Genomic DNA, 18603 nt, shown 5'->3' on the forward strand with positions numbered 1-18603 from the left:
CATACGTGTAAAAATCACAGGAAAATAAATGGATCATGTATAAAATTCACATGACAATAAACAAAGCATTTATTTAAAAAATCCCATGTGAAAATAAATTGTGTAAAAAAAATCGCATGGGAATAAATAAATCTCATGAAGAAAATCACGTGAATAATGAGTCATGTAAAGTTACTGAATAAGTAAATTAGTTGTGTAAAAATAAGCAAATTGCATAAAAAATTCCATATGAAAATAAACAAATAATGTGTGAAAAATCACGTGACCAAAAAAAAATCACTTATAAAAATCATGTGAAATAAATTAATCGTGTATAAATATCCTATGTGAAAATAAACAAATCATGTGTAAAAAAAAATCTCTGGAAAAACGAATCATAAGTTTAAAAAAATCATATGTGAGAATAAACAAATCATGTAAAAAATGAATAAATTATGTGTAAAAAAGTCACATGAAAATAAAAAAAATATAAAAAAGACACGTACTGTATATAAAACCACATGCACTACACATGAAAAGGTATAAAGCATAACGTGGACTTTGCGTGAATTTTCTGAAAGGCTTAGTACAGTGAACATTTTAATGTTCCTGAAAGCTAAAAAACAAAACCTAAACAGTCTAAAAAGAGTCTAGGTTAGCTTGGTAAGATCATGCAATTTAAAACAACTCTGACTAAGATAAAACGCTTACTGAAAATATGCGAATGAATGAAAGAATTAATTTTGTTTTAGTTCTAAGAAGATAATGAACTGTCAGCGTTAGTGTGTTTTAATGAGTATAATTAACTTTGGCTTGTGGACCAGCCAAGTGAGCGCCACATTGCACATGTCTGTCCAAGTGGACTTTGACTAAGATTTTCATTTTCTTTACAACGATCTGCGTCAGGGTCTCTCTTGTGTTCTTTACTCCTCTGTTTCTAAGCTCCTCACTTCCTCCCTAGGTGTTCTTGTTGTTATATCTTGTTTAAATGCAGGAAGTACATTTTGTTACCTTTAAAAGGGAACTCACCGTTGCGTGAGCTCCACGCTGTGAGAAGTGCCCTCGTATGTAACCCATTTATAGGCCTGCCGTGATCAGGTGATGTAGCAATTAAGTGCGTTGCGTGATATAAAAACAGCACCTGTGAAGCGCAACGTCAGCCTCACTATCTTCAGCGAGACTGCATGTCAGTCATTTGTGTAAAGCTTGCAAAAAGACTCTTCATTTCCTCTCTATCTTTTCAAAAATAAAAGAAAGAAAAAATCTCTTACTTTTCTGTCCCTTTAATAAAAAGAGAGAGAAAAGTATGAACAAGAGAGAATTCAGGAAGTTTGTCATGCCTTGTTCCCATTTCATCATGGGTTGGGGACAGACACACTTTCTGTGTGAAGTGTCTAGTGATGGAACACGCCATGGCAGCCCTCGAGGGGTCTGACTGTGTGTGTTGTGAACGCTCCACTCATGGCTCACTCTCTTCTTGTCCAAAGGGAGTTGGGTTTCAGAATCTCCTGGATCTGGGCCGGTTGCTGCAGAGGCAGCCAGCTGGCTCAGGTCATGGGGATCTCATATGGATCTGGAAGAGGAACTGGAGACGAGCGCTGCTCGATCTCTTGCTCTGTCTTTCAGGTCCGCCTCTCTGCCGGATTTTGGAGCTCGTGTTGAGACTCCTCCTTCCTCTATGGAAAGCCAAAACACCCTTTCTGACTCCGAGGAGCCACTATGGGGTGCCATTGCACAAAAACAGAGAGCAGCTCTCAAGCATATAAAGAGCTGCTTGAAGTGATTACTAGGGCCGTTGAAAAATTAAATCTATACTGGCCTGGGGAAGAGGAAGTGGCTCGTAGCAGGCTGGATGAGCGCTTTCATCAATGTGAAAATAAATCTCCCTCACACTACAGAAAACTCCCTGTTTTTTTTTCCAGAAGTGCATGATGAAATACCACGCTTCTGGGGAAAACTATATACAAGCCGTATTTATAAACCAGCGACATCGGATTATTTGTCCATTGTGGGGAGTGAACAGCATGGCTATTTATCTATGCCGAGGGGGTAGGAAGCGCTTGCGAGCCACCTCTCTCCATCGATGGCAGGTATTTTAGGGCTTTGCCTTCCAAGCCATGTAAGGCCGCCTTGGCGTTGGTGGGTAAGGCCTATGCGGCAGTGGGTCTTACTTGTGGGTCAGTGCAGACAATGGCAGTGTTGTAGGCTTACCAAGCAGACCTGCTGAGTGAGCTCGACACTGGGGAGGGAATGGGGACCGAGACAGAGCTTAGTCGAGGCACGGATTTGACTCTCCGGGTGACCAAGCAAATGACTCATCATATCGGCTGTTCAGTGGGTAGCTTGGTTGCGGCGGAGAGGCAGCTATGGCTCGATGTCTCAGGGATGGGGGACAAAGATAATATCTAACTGCTGGATGCCCCTGTTGAATCTTTCGGCCTGTTCGGTGGTGCAGTTAATGCCATCTCTCACAGGTTTTGCGAAGCAAAACAGCAAACAACGGCATTCAGCCAGTTCCTTCCCCATCGTGTCCAGTTCACCCAGGCATCCATGAGTGGAATCCGGGCCAGAGCTAGTGCGAGGGAGGCACAAAAGGCGAGTGCGGTGGCCCGCCTTCCCCTGCGGAGTGCCAGGGGGACCGGGTGGCCATAGTCGCAGCCTGCTAATCTGAGAATGACCATAAAGGCCAAGTAGACAAAGAAGGAGTGGGCCTGATGGGCCACAGAGGGATGTATCAGGGGCTATTAGTTGCTAGGGCAGATAGCCCCCAGTACTAAGACCAAGTTTTCAGTCTTCTCTGGTCAGCAAGCTGTCAGGGCAACAAAAATCTGATGCTCCAAAAGAATGTGGAAGAGCTAACTTTACTAAAAGACCATCTGGTAGTGTGGAAATTACTGCCAAATGTGTCTCCATGGGTTCTGTCTACCGTAGAAAAGGGTTGCTGGGTTCAGTACAAAGCGCGACCCCCCCTGTTCACCACAGTAGTCAGCACAGAGTAGAGTCTGAAATTAGAGCATGAAGTAAGATCCCTCTTAGACAAAGGGGCCATAGAACATGAACCCCATTCCCTGAGGGAGGGAGGTTTTTGCAGCCGTTATTTTATTGTCTGCAAAAAAGATTGGAGTATGCGGCCAATTTTAGATTTGTGTCAGCTGTACTGTACTCTTCGGACATACATGGTCAAGATGCTGACGCTCAAACTTAGAGTTCTACAGATTCAATTTTAGGACTGGTTTGTGATTTTATAAGACGCATATTTCTTTATAGAAATATCACCTAGTCACAGGACTTCCTGAGCTTCGCGTTTGGAGACAACGCATACCAATGCTGGGTTCTTCCCTTCGGGCTAGCTTTATCCCCTTGCACCTTCATAAAATGCATGGATGCTGCTCTGTCTTCCTTGTGCCTCCAAGGAATCTGTGTACTAAACTACCTGGATGACAGGTCAATTCTAGCACAATCCAGGGAAGTGGTGCTTCAACATTGAGATGTTGTTCTCACCCACATGAGCAAGATAAAGCTGGGTCTGTGCATCCCCTCCAGTCTCTCATAGAGAAAAGCAGCCAACATCATATCGTTGTGCCTTTTGCACATGTGACCGTTTCAGTGGTGGATGAAAAATCATGGGTTTTGTACAAGGATGAAAGCCTCTGGTCACACTCTAGAGGCGCCTCCTTATCGCAAGACGGTAATGACAGATGCCTCCTCATGGGATGGGGTGCAGTCTTAGATGGCTGTCCAGCTTGTGGTCTTTGGAGTGGCCCTCATCTGGAGTAGCATATAAATCGGCCAGAGATGCGGGCTGTATTTCTAACACTGAAATTCTTTATTCCTCAATTGAGAGGTCAACATGTGTTAGTTGTGACAGACAACACAGTGGTTGTCTCATATATGAACCACCAGGGAGGGTTATGTTCACCCCCCCATTCAGGCAGGTGCTAATTCTGCTCTGGGCAGAGGGAAAGTTCTTGTTAGTGAGTGCAATGTACATTCTGGGCAACCGGAATGTGGGGGCATATCCTGTCGAGGCAGGGGCTGAGGTCCAGGGGTTGGAGATGACATCAATTGGTGGAGTCCATATGACGGAGGTTCAGCCAAGAGGAAGCAGATATGTCCCCCTCTGAGGAGACAACACACTGCCCGCTGTGGTTCGCCCTCACTCCTCCAGCACCACTGGGGCTGGATGCCATGGTGCACACGTGACTGAGGTCACGTCTGTATGCTTTTCCCCAATCGCTCTGCTCCCAGTTCCAGCAAGAGTTTGTCAAGACATCTATGTCTGCTGCTAGTAGCACCTTATTGGCCAGCTTGAATATGGTTCTCAAAGATAATATCCCTGCTAGACGATTGAGAGATGCCCATCCATAGGGTTGATTTATCACCCTCGGGCAGAACTATGGAAAGAGGGTCTGGCCTCTGCGGGGCACCAGCTCATAGATTCTGGTCTCACAACTGCGGTTGTAGAGACCATGTTGAACACTAGAGCACCATTGTGCTGACACAGTGGTGACTTTTTCACGCGGTTCACAGGTGCCGTTTTTAAACCACGTCACCTGATCACGGCAGGCCTATAAATAGGCATGATGTTAATCAAGCAGCAATTACCGGTAATGCGCAAGTGTGCTTCCCACAGCGTGGAGCTCACACATTGTAGTGTTCCCTTCTCAGGCAACAGGGTTAGCTGGGTAACCCAGATGTTCTTCCTCTTTTAAAGTGAAGCTTAAAAATGTGGTTTTGTGTTCACATTTTCCCCATCTGGACTTTAATTCTCTTGGATCAGCCTGACATTTTTTTGCTAATGGGATTTTCACAAGCAATGTCTTAAAGCAATGTCTGAAATTAAAAATATGTTCAAATATTACAAAAATATTTTTCTTTCATCTGTGGTGGAAGACATATCATATGGATAATAAGAAGATACAGTAAATGGTAGTAAAAACAGATTTTTCAAATTAATGATGCATGAGTGTTAGTTCTGTACTCTCTGGAACTGGCTGTTGGTCTTTTGATTGATCATCTTTTTGCATTCTTCAGAATATTGAGCATGACAGAATTTGCTAAACATTTAAAATGTAAACACTTTGAAAAACAATAATATCAACCCTTAAAATTGACTGTCCAATAGCAGATATCGTAATGTGTATCTTATAAAAGGATCTATGAAGCATCCACAATAATAGAATAACCTGTGGATATAGTGTGCATTATGGACATATACAAATTCAAAAAGAACAACTATGCGTATCACTCTACATTATAAGCAATACATACGTATTAACCTGCATGTTTCTTGCATGTGAAGCAATATCAAGGCAATACAACTGAAATGAATGAAACTGAATTGGCCTTAACTGTGGGCTGCACATGGTTTGAGCGAGTGAGTATGATGGTGATCCTGTTGAACTGTGTGACTCTGGGAATGTACCAACCGTGCGAGAACATCGACTGCTCCTCACAACGCTGCCAGATCCTGCAGGTGAGAATTCCTTAACTTTCTTGAATACTCTTTCTCAGTCATTCAATTACAGTGTACAGAATATTTGGGGTACAGAACACTTTGGGGTATGCTGTTATAGGAAAATAATCAATATGATGCTGGCTGAATATTTCTCTAACTGGACACCCCAAATTGTTTTATTTATTTAAAGTGAAATTAATAAGAATGCACCTTGTTCTAATCCCTTTCTGTCCAATCAGACTCAAGAATTCAACAGTGCTGTGGTATAAAATTCATTAGTATGCACTGATTGTAGATTTTGTTAGTATGAATGTTTTTCTTCACATACACACAGCTCTAGTATTTATGGATATTCCACTGATTTATTATAGATATAGATATCTCAACCCTTAAACCCTAAGCTACGAGTTATGGAACTTATTAAACCTACAAAAATACACTACTAAGTGAAACTCATAGTTCTTTCAGTAATTATAGTTCACGTCAATGTATGACATGATCAGAAAAAGTTGGATTTATCATAAAACCTGCCTCAGGTGTTGTCACTGTCTGTAGGACTACCAGACCGATAAAATATAAAATTGTCTAAGTAGGCTTGTTTGGTGTACATAGCCAAGTAGAGGCACAGCTAAGCTATCATTGTATGGGTTGCAAAGTATATTATCTTTCCTTATGCCCTGCTCATATCATATTCACATAAACTTGAACTCATATAGACATTTACACACCTTGTTTTCCTGCTCAGCATCAGAGGATGTTACTGTTTCAGTTTCCCCTTTACTGGTTTAAAAAAAGAAAGAAAAAAAAAAAGAAAATCGGCATATATAAAATTTTCCTCACACTGACTGTGAGGTAGCGTTTGGCAGAATTGAGAGCTGTCAGTAAATAAGAAACGAGTGTTTTCACATATTTTCCTGTAACCCTGTCTGATTGGTCTTGCCTACGATGACTGAAGATATAAAATTACAGGCGGTCTTCTTTTACTGATGTTCAGTTAGATTGTGACAAACTGCTCCAAGTGGAGAATTATTCGGGGCTAAAGAAAAAATCTTCGGGGCAAAATGTGATTTATTTTAAAAATGAATTTTACTTAATATTGCTTTCTTAACAATAAATATATAATGCAAGTAATGTAATTTTATTGACATCAGTAACTGTAATCAAATTACATAAATTGAAAATGTAATGTGTTACATTACTGCGTTATCAGTAAAAGTAATTAGATTACAGTAATGTGTTACTTTGTACTTTGTAACACGTTACACCCAACTGTAGTTATTATAACACTGGCATAAAATAAGTCACATGATCATAACATTGGTGTATGTGGGAGTAGGAAGATTGTAAAAAGAGATTGGGTTAGAATAAATACATCATAGAGAGCTGCAGATAGACATCTTTTTGTAGTTAAGCATTCAAATCAGGTTCTCTTAGCGCATATGTAGACCAAGGCTCCAAATCTGTAAGGCATCTACAGACCCCCTGATGTGCCACTCCACCCATGTTTGTGCAGCACCATCATTTCTAGCCACGAGTACAACACTTGGACAAGAATGAGAACTGGTTTATGTCTAACCAAATTAGCATGTATACAGATAGCCTACACAAGTGCCTAAACAAAAATAGACCATTTAGTTCTATTTAGAACACCAGATGAATTATTTTTTTCTTTTTCATTTTAAAGACATCTGTTCCTCACAGAGATCAAAACCCAAGCACACCACATACACACACACAGACACACACACACACACACACTCACACACAGATGCACAAAGGATATCTTTCGATTCAAGTCTTTGGTGTGTTATCTGTAGCTTCATCACTCCTGTTTTAACCCCAGGCTGCTGATGTCTATCATAATTCGAACCAAACTCCACTTAAGCTGCACTTCTGTTGCTGCTGGTTATAGCAAGACATGTGCAGGAATTATCCCATATCTCTTATACTCTCTAATCCAGTCCTTATATATTCTTTTGTCTTTCTGTCAAGGCAAAGCACCCAGGCAGATTTGTAAGGATTTGATAGAAGTTCAAAACTAACAGGCACTTCTGCTTCAGCTCAGTCAGGCTTTGATATAGCAATGGTTCCTCTAGTGGGATACAATTATGTGAAAGTAATACTTGGACTATATAAGTGCGACAAACTTTTTAATACCTACAATACTTCATTTGTGACATTTGTGAATAATCCTGATCAGTTCTGCAGAAATTTTTACCAATCCTGCCCACTCCCATAAATGTTTTTCACCAATCCTCCCTTCTTCCTGGGACACTGTTGACCAATCCTGCCCATTTCCACAGAATGTTTTACCAATCTCACCTGCTCCAATAGACACTGCTGACCAATGCCACCCACTCCCACAAAAAGTTTGACCTATGCCAACCACACCTCAGGAGGTTTGACTAATTCTACCCACGCCCAAAGAAAGTTTGCCCAATGTTTTCCACTTTCAAAGAAAGTTTGACCAATCCCACAGTCATGTAGACACTGTTGACTAATCATGCCCCATATTGCAGAATGTTTGACCAATCCTGTCCACTCCGACATACACTCTTGAACATACTTGGCCACTGCCGCAGAAATTTTGAGAAATCCCAGCTATACCCACAGAAAGTTTGATCCATCCTGTCCACTCCCACAAAAAGTTTGACCACTCCTACACACTTCCACAGACTGTAAACTCTTGAACATACTCAACCAATCCCACAGAAAGTTTGACCAATCCTGTCTACTTCCACAGAAAGCCTGACAAATTCCACCCACTTCCGCAGCCAATCTTGAGCAATCCCGCCTGCTTCTGCAGAAAATTATACCACTCTCACCCACTCCTACAGACACTCTTTAACATGCTTGGCCACTCCCACAGAAAGTTTGACCAATCCTACCCACTTACAGAGAAAGTTTGACCAAACCCTCCCACCCCAGCAGATGTTCTTGACTAATCCTGCCTGATACTGCAGAAGGTTTGACCACTCTCACCCACTCCTACTGACACTCTTGAGCAAATTCAGCCACACCCACAGAAAGGATGACCAATCACACCTGTTTCTACTGACATTCTTAACCCCCCATTCCCCCAATATAAAATAATTATTTAGTAAACTATAGTGGCCAAGCAATCATTCATATCCAATATGTTCCCACGTTAATGAATTTGAAGTTTTATTGTTGAGTTCTGTGGGATTCTAGTCCCAATGTACACATCTAACTTGGACTTCAACAGTGTTTGGATTGCTGAAACTGAACATATCACTTTTATAAACACACACACACACACACACACACACACACACACACACACACACACACACACACACACACACACACTTGAGAATAGTGACACGTCCTGATGTTGTGCTGTTCTGCTTTGATGCTGCTTTGAGTCTGCAAGCTTCCACTGAGAATCACATACACCCAAAGCCCCAATGTGATCATTTCACACACACATTCAAAGCCCTGTACAATCAGAGCACACATACACACATGCCAACACATTACATTCACAAAGGAAATAATTGCTCAGACATGAATTCCCCAAAGAAGAGGACACACTATCTTGTCACGCACACACAGCTGTAAAGATTTGTGAATACTGGTAATGTGAAAGGAGCTCCCTTACCAAGCTGTTCATGAGCACATTCTTCCTTCAGATGTGTTTCTTTACTTGACTAGACGGTATGTGCAGGATAACATTCTCTTGAACCTTTGAGCTGATGTAAGACTTGAAAGTCTGAGTGGGAAGACATTTTATCCAGGCTCTTTCAAGCACCTTGAGCCAAATCCATGATCCAGGTCATAACATAGGCAGGAGTAGACTTTACATGCAAATCTGTACTCATTACCCACAAATGAGGCAAGCTCAATCAAACCACATCTAGAGGGAACTATGGGAACTTCCTAGGAGGATGTAGTAACACATGCAAGACTTCATGAAGAGACAACATCATCAAACAGTGCATATACACAAGCAAGTCCAATGGTGAATAAATGGGATCAACAGTTATCAAGGACATGGCTAGGTCTTATTTCGAAATGCTAAAACAAAATGTTTTTTCAAAGAAATACAAGCACTGTCAGGCATACCCTACAATAGAGATGCACCAATGTATCGGCCGATAATCGGTATCAGCCGATAGTTTAAAAACATCCGATGATCAGGGCAGATTATATCCTGTCAATCAAAAGCAGGTGGGAAAACACCTCAATTTTGTTCTGTGTGTAAAGCAGATGTCTCTTGTGTGGAATGATGACAAAACTGCAGTTTGTAAGCTCTGTAATCTCTGCACTGCTAAAATTTTACACCGGAAGTGAGCAGCAGTGAATTGGGAGTTTCAGTGTCGAGTCAAATTTATTTTATTTTTTTGCCCTGCTGCTCGAGCTGCTCGCACTGAATTAAAGGGCCAGTACACCGTTGGAAGATTTAAATGAAGAGGAGTTGACAAAAAAGTATATATTGCACAGAAATATATATTTGTAGAGTAGTATGTTTCATATCCAGTTAATGTCAATATATAAAAAAGTTTATTATATATTACCAGTTTGATGTTCAATAATGATGTAGAAATGCTTTTGTTTGTGGTGAGTGAGTGAGAGCCTAACAGGAGATGATGTGAGATAATATGAACAAATAGCATTGAAAAAGTTAAGTAATCTTAGTTTAATCTTCAGATTTTAGCTAATTAGATATTATATATTTAGTTAATGTGTTAATGTTAATTAGAGTAATGTGTTTTCTGTTTATGAGACTAGTTACTGTGAAACAACTTGTTGAAATGGAGAGAATAAAGTTTATATTTTCATTTCCTTCAGAATTGTGTAATAATTATTATTAAGTTAAAAGAAGGCATAAAAGACAGAACTATCGGTATTGGTTATCTGTATCGGCCGATATCACTCTGAATAATCGGTTATCGGTATCGGCTGAAAAATTTTATATTGGTACATCTCTACCCTACAAGTGTGCCTGATTTAATAAAGCAATCTTATTAGGGTCCAAGCAGTGAATAAGTTTCGCAAATATTTAGCTTATTTATTTATTTATTTAATAGCTGGTCTCTAGCAGTAATAGTGATTAGGATGGTAATCAAACATTAGAGACTCCAGGTGTTTAAAAACTTTTGTCTGGCAGTGTATGTGTAAATGCTGATGGTTTCACTGGAATTGGCCTAGTGATTTCCATTAAAGATTTACTTATTATAATCTAATGGTTTCTATTAAACATGCTTTATTAGGTTGTAATGGTTCCTAATGTTTAGGAAAATACATTGTTCAGTTTTTGTCACTAGGAATCAATCCAGTGTGCTGCTTTGTCAAGCATTTCTTTCAGTTGGATCTTAATGCCATGGGTAGTTTTGCAGACCTTGCCACAAATGCATCTTGACCTTGTAATTGATAATCCATTTACATGGATCATCTTCCTTAGATGAGTCCTGGTAGGGGGCTCATTCTCCACCCCTCTGAGGTTATGATTTGGTAGGGACATTCATAGAGAGTGTGGGGATTTCCTCACAGAAGATGCAGGTGGGGCTCCTACAACTTTATGTCCTATGCTGTCTTTTTGAGCAGTGACTAGCTAACCATTACAAGATTACCTTTTTGTCATGATAGTCTGGAGTTTTGATGCAGACAAATGTGGACTACACATTTTGGGAATTCTGATGATACCAGAGCCATCCGTCACTGGGAGTCAATTTAGCAAAAATAGCCATGGGAGGGCCGTATGCCATACACTGTCTCCGGTGAACTCATCTATGTGCAAGAGGGTAGACAGCGCTTTCCTTCAAGTGTTTTACAATGCCCTGTGATGCAGCACAAGCAGAATTTTGAAAGTATGTTGTTAGCTGGCCTAATGTGTCTTGGAAGAAACATGTTATATGATGGGGAGAGATGGCTTGTGGGAATCAGTAGTTAGGGATAAAATGGAGGAATACAATTAACTTTTTTTTGGTAGTTGAAGGACTAGTTGTAGTCCATGTGTATTATCCATAATTCCCTGTAGGCATATATCAGTTTAACACCAAAAGGGGCAGTGGTTAATCATGTTTCAGCCCACTGATTAATCATATTTCTCACCATAGCAGCTGGAAGCCAATGAAATTGTTCCCAAACATTTCCAGGGCAAGACCCCCCAAATGGCATTAACATTTGACCGAGTCCCCCCTTTTGCAAGATATCTTTAAAACTAGAAATAAAAATACAGATAGTAAAATACTAAAAATACAGACTTCTGAATATATCCCCTTTTTAATTTTTTTTTTTAAATTAATAATTACATCTTACATCTTTACATTACATTATATTAGGAATTGATTGTGTGTGTGTGTGGTTGTCTGAGAGTGAGAAAGAGAAAACACACTAGTGGGAGGGATGGGCTTGGTGGCTCCAACCAAATTGTTGAGGCCCCCCGGGTGCCCCCTGGTGGCCCCCACTTTGAAAACCACTGAACTAAGGGACGTGCTTGTTTGAAGACTGGGCTGTTTAAATATCACAGAATATTAATGATAAGTTCAATGTCATTTTGTAAACATCATTATAGTGCACTTATTGTGTGAAACAATGCTGTTTTACACATATACTGTAGCATATATGTGTTATGATAATTGGCCACAAATAAGCATTTGAAATCGGCATAAAATATATTGGGAAGGTCAAATCCTGAATACCCCCGAGACTTTTTTTTATTTTTTATTTATTTTTTTTTTAACTTTTAATTATTTTTTTTTATATATATATAGAACAGTAGCATTAATGATACACACAGGAGAAAGTAAAAGCAGGAAATTTTGTGAAAGCTAAACTTCTAATTTAGTATTACTCCTTTCATCCAAGCTTCATTTTATTCCATAATAGTACATGCAATAAAATCAGATGTGGACTTAAATGTTTTGGACGTCAGGTGGTACAAACAAAAAAGCTGTAATTGCTTTGCCTTTGTTACATGTTGACCACTCGGCCCTGCCTCTTATCTAATCGCTCCAGCTAATTCTTACTAATAAGCTAATGAAGCCTTTCATAAAGAAATGTCACATCACTTAGTCTGTCGATTACCGCCTCTTGAGCTATTATCTGCAACTAATTTTGAATCAGCGTGTAGCCTGGGGAATTTTGAAATTCTTACAAATTCAGATCTGGTAATTAAACAGCATTTTATAGTTAATAAGACAGTTGTTAAAAACAAGTGCAGATGCTGATGTCAGAGATATATTGCAGTCATGTCTGAATTTGATTAAAATTCTATTGATGCACATGTTCTGCTGCTATCTTGCTCTCACACAAATACACACAAACATACACGAATCCATGGAGCATACAAGTGGCCCAATGCCAGATGTTTTTGAAAGAACAAATAATCTCTTTTACAAGATATGTAGAAGCGGAAATTTCTTGCTCTGCCTGCTGTTTTTAATTAACTCTTTGTTTTGATGGATACTTATGTATGAGTGCATTCAGACACTACTAATTATATCACCAGTTTAACATGCTGATATTGATAAGGAAATAAATATCACTTTCATTCGCTTCATAATCACCCTCAGTTTGATGTGAATCAAACCTCTGCATATATCATGTAAAGAGAATTAGTATCACTTTAATTAAACTTTTTGTCTTGTTCCTGTTTTGTTCTTTTTGCCTCCCAGGCATTCGATGCAATTATTTATATCTTCTTTGCCGTGGAGATGGTGGTGAAGATGGTGGCTCTCGGCATCTTTGGTCGTCGCTGTTACCTTGGTGACACGTGGAACAGACTGGACTTCTTCATCGTCATGGCAGGGTGAGTGTGGGCGGGACTAAGAGGAGCCATGAGGTGCTAAGCTAGCCTCTAACAAGATTGTGGGAAAACTTGGATAATTCTTTATGAACGCATGATATTTGTGATATCTACACTAAGAGCTGTATTCCTACACTAAGAGCTGTATTGTGATATCTACACTAAGAGCTGTATCTATACTAATAGCTGTATGTCGTGAGGATTAAATACCAGAATTGTGCACACTGCTGTTCAGACATCAGATGTTACTACTGACTTTAGTGTTAATTGGGCATTATGGTAGAGTTAGTCAAAAACAGAAGTGTAGCTTAGTTAAACTTTTAATTCTGACCTTTTTTTCACAATATAAGTCCAGCGCCACTGAAAATTTGTTGTAACCAAACTATTGCTGTCATGTCATGGCAAAGTCATGAATCCATTTCCCAGAATACACTGCAAACTACAAAAATGGCCAACGACTACAACTCCCAAAACTACACACAGACACATCACCTTCTCCTGAGGACTAATCAAAGACACCTGTTCCCAATTACACTCACAATCAGACCAGTAAAAGAGACTCTCATAGAAAATGTCTTAGTGAAGAAATATGTGAAGTTACGTTTTGTCTGTGCTATTGCCAAGCCTTGATACCTTGCTTGTTTATTCGGGTTTTGACTTTGTTCATGTTTTCGACCTCGTCTTTTTGCCTTACCTTGTTAGGACTGTTTGCCTGATCACCTGTGCCCTGCATATATGTATATGTATATGTATGTGTATGCATGCATATATATATATATATATATATATATATATATATATATACACACACACACACACACACACATATATATATACACACACACACACACACATATATATATATATATATACACACACACACACATATATATATATATATATATACACACACACACACACACACACACACATATATACACACATATATATACACATATATATATATATATATATATATATGACTTGTGCACAGAGCTTGCATGTTCTCCTGAGTTTCCTCTGGGGACACCAATTTCCTGCCCCAGTCCAAAGACATACATTGTAGGCTGACTGGCATTCCCACATTGCCCATAATGTGTGTGCAGTTGTGCCATGTGATGAGTTGGCACCTTGTCCAGGGTATCCCCTGTCTTTTGCCCTGAGTTGCCTGGGATAGGCTCCAGGCTCCCCCGATACTTTGTCTAGGATGAGCGGTGTGGAAAATGGATGGAAGGATGGATGGAATTGTGATCTTGTTCTCAGTGTATCTTGAACAGTATTGGCTCAATACAAGCCATTGTATGAATTATCTCCTGAAGATGCAGATACAGAAATATTTTTGGTGTTTTATATCCATGCAACATACATTTAGATACAAAGGTACAGAACTCAAGTATGAGGAGGTGTCCTCTCTGCTTTTGAGAAAGAAAGTTCAGAGTTCCTCTTGGAGAGGTTCCCAGAAAAACAGACTCGAACAAACGGTGTAATGGAGCAATGTGCAAAAGAGTTTCTCGAAACCTGGACTGCAGCCATATTGCGTATCTCACATAAACAGTCATAAATGGCAGCATTGGCTGTAGATGTAACAGACTGGAATAAACTTCACTAAGCGAGGTTATGGCTGTACACCATGCTGCAGGCCATTCATGAAGAGGATTAAGTATAGATGTTTAATTCCAAGCTATGCCCTAACATATGAATTTGAATAAAACTCCAGCTCTGCAGGCAGAAAATGAAAGGATGTTTTTTTAAAGAATTTATATTTTCTTGTTGTCTTGTTCTGTCATTAGGAAGTTATCATGTGATCACACAGGAATCTGTTGTGAGTGTAGGTTTTTGTGGTTTCCTGATTCGTGCATTTGTCAATTCATTGTCAGCAAATTATAACTGTCCTGACATGCTTTTCCATTTCTGACTGAGAGTACACGGTGTGCTTTTGTACTGCTGCTTCTCATCTGAGCTTTTTATTTCATTCGTTTTTTCATTGTTTTTCCCCCCATTTGTCTGCTTGATGTTTTTTTGTCTGTCTTTTGTTTTATTGTTTTAATGTTTTAGTTCACTGGTTGTAATGGAGTGCCAGAGCCAAGCTTGAATGGTGGATTTGCTTTTGTCGGATAAACTCAACAAAAAAGAAACATCCTTTCACATTTCAACTGCTTTTATTTCCAGCAAATTTCCTAACATGTGTAAATATTTGTATTAACACAAAAAGATTCAACAACTGAACAAGTTTCACAGACATTTGATGAACATAAATGGAATAATGAGTCCCTGACCAAAGAAGGGGGGGGGGGGGGGGGGGTGTGTGTCAATATTAAAAGTAGCAGTCAGTATCTGGTGGCCAACAGTTGCCTTAAGTACTACAGTGCACCTCATCCTAATGGACTGCACCAGATCTGTCAGTTCTTGCTTTGAGATGTTATGTCTCAATCACGTCTGTAATGCTTATTTGAATTTTACAAAATTATCTTTAAAATACATTCTCCTAAAAAAGGGATATTCAAATCTGACCACGGTAGGAGCATTGGAAGGACCGTGAACCAGCCTGTTTTTCCCAAAATTGTAACACGACTATGTGCTTGAGAAAGCCACTATGAAAATTCTAATTGGTTCATCTGCCCTGTGACACTCCATGAGCAAACGTTTGAAAAGATGAGATGGCAGGCTTCATTTATCTCTGAGGAAGCATGTGCTAGCCTTCACCTTTCCAGACTGGTAACTGCAGGTGGTAATTGGCTAAAACTAAGCTGCATATAATCGGGTAGCGATTATATGAGTGTATATTAGTGTATCTGTATACATAAATGTATGAGAAAGAAAACTTTCATGAAGCTTTCCTAGACATGAGTGTAGATTTGAGTGATTAGTTATCTGTGTCTGATTATTGATTGTGTTTAGTTATATGGCATTAAAACGAGTACATTGTACCTGTTATAGGAAAATAATAAATGAAGAGACGTTGTGATGTCTGATGAAAAGTGGGGTTAGTCTTACCACCCTGAAATCGATTATTTGTTATTTATTAAAGAATGACACTATTATTCTATTATTATTATTTCTACTATTATTATTTTTAACACTATTATTATTATTTCCCCCAATTTGGTCACCTGCAAATTCCCACGCACCAGCCACCTATCCCCTATCATACGACAACTACCAACCGGAGAGGGTAAAGGCTTCCTCTGAGACATGTTTCACCAGCCAAACACATATTTACAAACTATTGCTCATGCTGCATCACTGTGCAGCGTAACACACTCTGAGGAAAGCGCTATCCACCCTCTTCCACATTCATGAGCTCACAGATGCCCATGATTGGTTCACATCACTGTTATTGACAGAGGAGTGAGAGTAAGGCATCCCTCCTTTCCTGAGAGAATGACCACTTTTGCTCCGTTGGATCCCAGCCATGGGTGGTGGCACCATAACTAAAAGAACAACATTTTTATCCATTTACAGTTAATCTTGTGAAACAAAAGTTACCTTATAGCAGCTTAAACAGTCAGTCCAGTCACCAGCCTTAATTTTTTTCTGCATTTTGCAAAATGCAGATATACAGCTCTTAATGGTACAAAAGCACTGACACTGGAGACTCTTTCCAAACATGCTTAATGTCTTCTTACAGAAAAGTTCATTATTAATGCTTGATATTAATGTTTTATATAAGTTTCCTTGAATTGGATCATAGAGATACACCAAAAAATTCTACTGATGGATACAGACACCGTATTTCTGTGTTTGCTCATTTAATAGTCTGAATAAAGTAGTTAATGTGTAGGCAACAAAGATAATGTTTCAGCAATGTGCCATGAACATGAGAATGTCTCCACAGGTGTACTTTCAATGCATCTCGATGAAAGACCGGCAGTTTTTAAATGATTATGTGAGATGTTTTTTTTGTTTTGTTTTTACGTTTACATTTATTCATATAGCAGACACTTTTATTTACAGCGACTTACAAATGAGAAAATACAAGCAAGTTTTTTACTCTGTGTGTACATGTGACGGAGAACATTGTTGGAACACTGAGTTCTCAGCTCTGTATTAAACATGGATCAAGTCATGAATTGTGTAAATAACAGATGTGGCACAGTTCCTGATTGTGGAAACGCCTCAGTGGGATTTTGATGCACCATGGGTATGTGGCTTTTTTCGTGTGTGTGTGTGTGTGTGTGTGTGTGTGTGTGTGTGTGTGTGTGTGCACGCACGGTATCTTAATGAAATTGTGATCCAGACACACCATGTCTGAATTTAAAGCAGTGTTGATCAGCTTGTTGGCAACATAGAGTAGATAATTCATACAAACAGCAGCTCAATTGTATCAGCATCTCTGCATCTTATCTGCTTATTTCTATCTATTTTCCTTGCCTCGCTAGCAAATGAGCGAATCTCTGTCTTGCTGTTCATCTATCTCTCATCCTTCTCTCATTGTTTCACTCTGCCTATTTTAGTGACCCATGACCGTTCCTGCGCTGCTCTCTGTGCTGAAGGTCATTACGTATGCAGGAGCATTTCACTTCCATCTGACAGCTTGACTATCAGCTTTACACTGACACGCGCACACATTTTTTTTTCTTGCTCTCTCTTTCAGTTTCTTTCCCTCTTCAGTGCTATCTCTTTCTCAACAGACACACACACACACACACACACACACACACACACACACACACACACACACTGTACCCCTCTGTTCTTTTCATCAATTGTCATGTATGACAGCTCAGCTGAAAATTCACACAGAAGTCGGACCTGAAACTCGAAACTTTTCTGACGTGCATCAAACTGATATTAGACACATGTACTGAAAGCAATTGAACAGTGACACAATTGTTGCACTTTGCCTCTATACTCTGAAATTTTAAATCATGGTGATGGGGTTCAAATTTGGGTCAGTGATTCTCAAAGGCTATGAAAAAAAAAATGACATGGATGCCCAACATTCAACCAATCAGGACAGTTCAGTTCTATTCATGTATTTTATAAGGGAATGCCTTATAAACGGCATTTTTTGTGGTGTATCAATCACAGCATCTCTGCTCAGTTGAGAAACAGTTCACACAAACCAACACAAAAAATAACCAATAGAAACTCACACAGATTGTGTATTGAAAAGAAAAAAAAATCGTGTGATTCTTGTGATGTGTGTGTTGGCACTGGTCTCTTTTAATCCTGTGAGAAGGTAGCGGTTGCTGTCAAAAGTTAATGGTTCTTGTCCAATTTGAAATCACAAAGAGAACATTGCTAGCGCAGTTACAGTAATGTTTAAAAGAAGAAGAAAAAGAATCAGCATTCCCAAACATAAAGGATAATAGTCAAGTTTTGCAATTAACGCCTAAAAACAAAAGCTTCTTCTCTTGCTTACCACTGTCCAGTGACATTTAAAGTCATATTA

General features: G+C 39.4%; 1 protein-coding gene across 1 annotated transcript in view; it reads left to right on the forward strand.

Moving 5' to 3' along the window:
* Positions 1–5338: 5338 nt before the first annotated feature.
* Positions 5339–18603, forward strand: part of LOC108272343 (voltage-dependent T-type calcium channel subunit alpha-1I) — a 143720-nt gene continuing 130455 nt past the window's right edge. The window contains exons 1-2 of the mRNA XM_053684293.1: positions 5339–5455; positions 13078–13211. Of these exons, the coding sequence (XP_053540268.1) occupies positions 5363–5455; positions 13078–13211 (227 nt within the window). The 5' untranslated portion in view covers positions 5339–5362. The remainder of the gene's footprint in view (positions 5456–13077; positions 13212–18603) is intronic.

The sequence above is a fragment of the Ictalurus punctatus genome, chromosome 12, assembly GCF_001660625.3.
Source record: "Ictalurus punctatus breed USDA103 chromosome 12, Coco_2.0, whole genome shotgun sequence".
NCBI classification, from domain to species: Eukaryota; Metazoa; Chordata; class Actinopteri; order Siluriformes; family Ictaluridae; genus Ictalurus; species Ictalurus punctatus.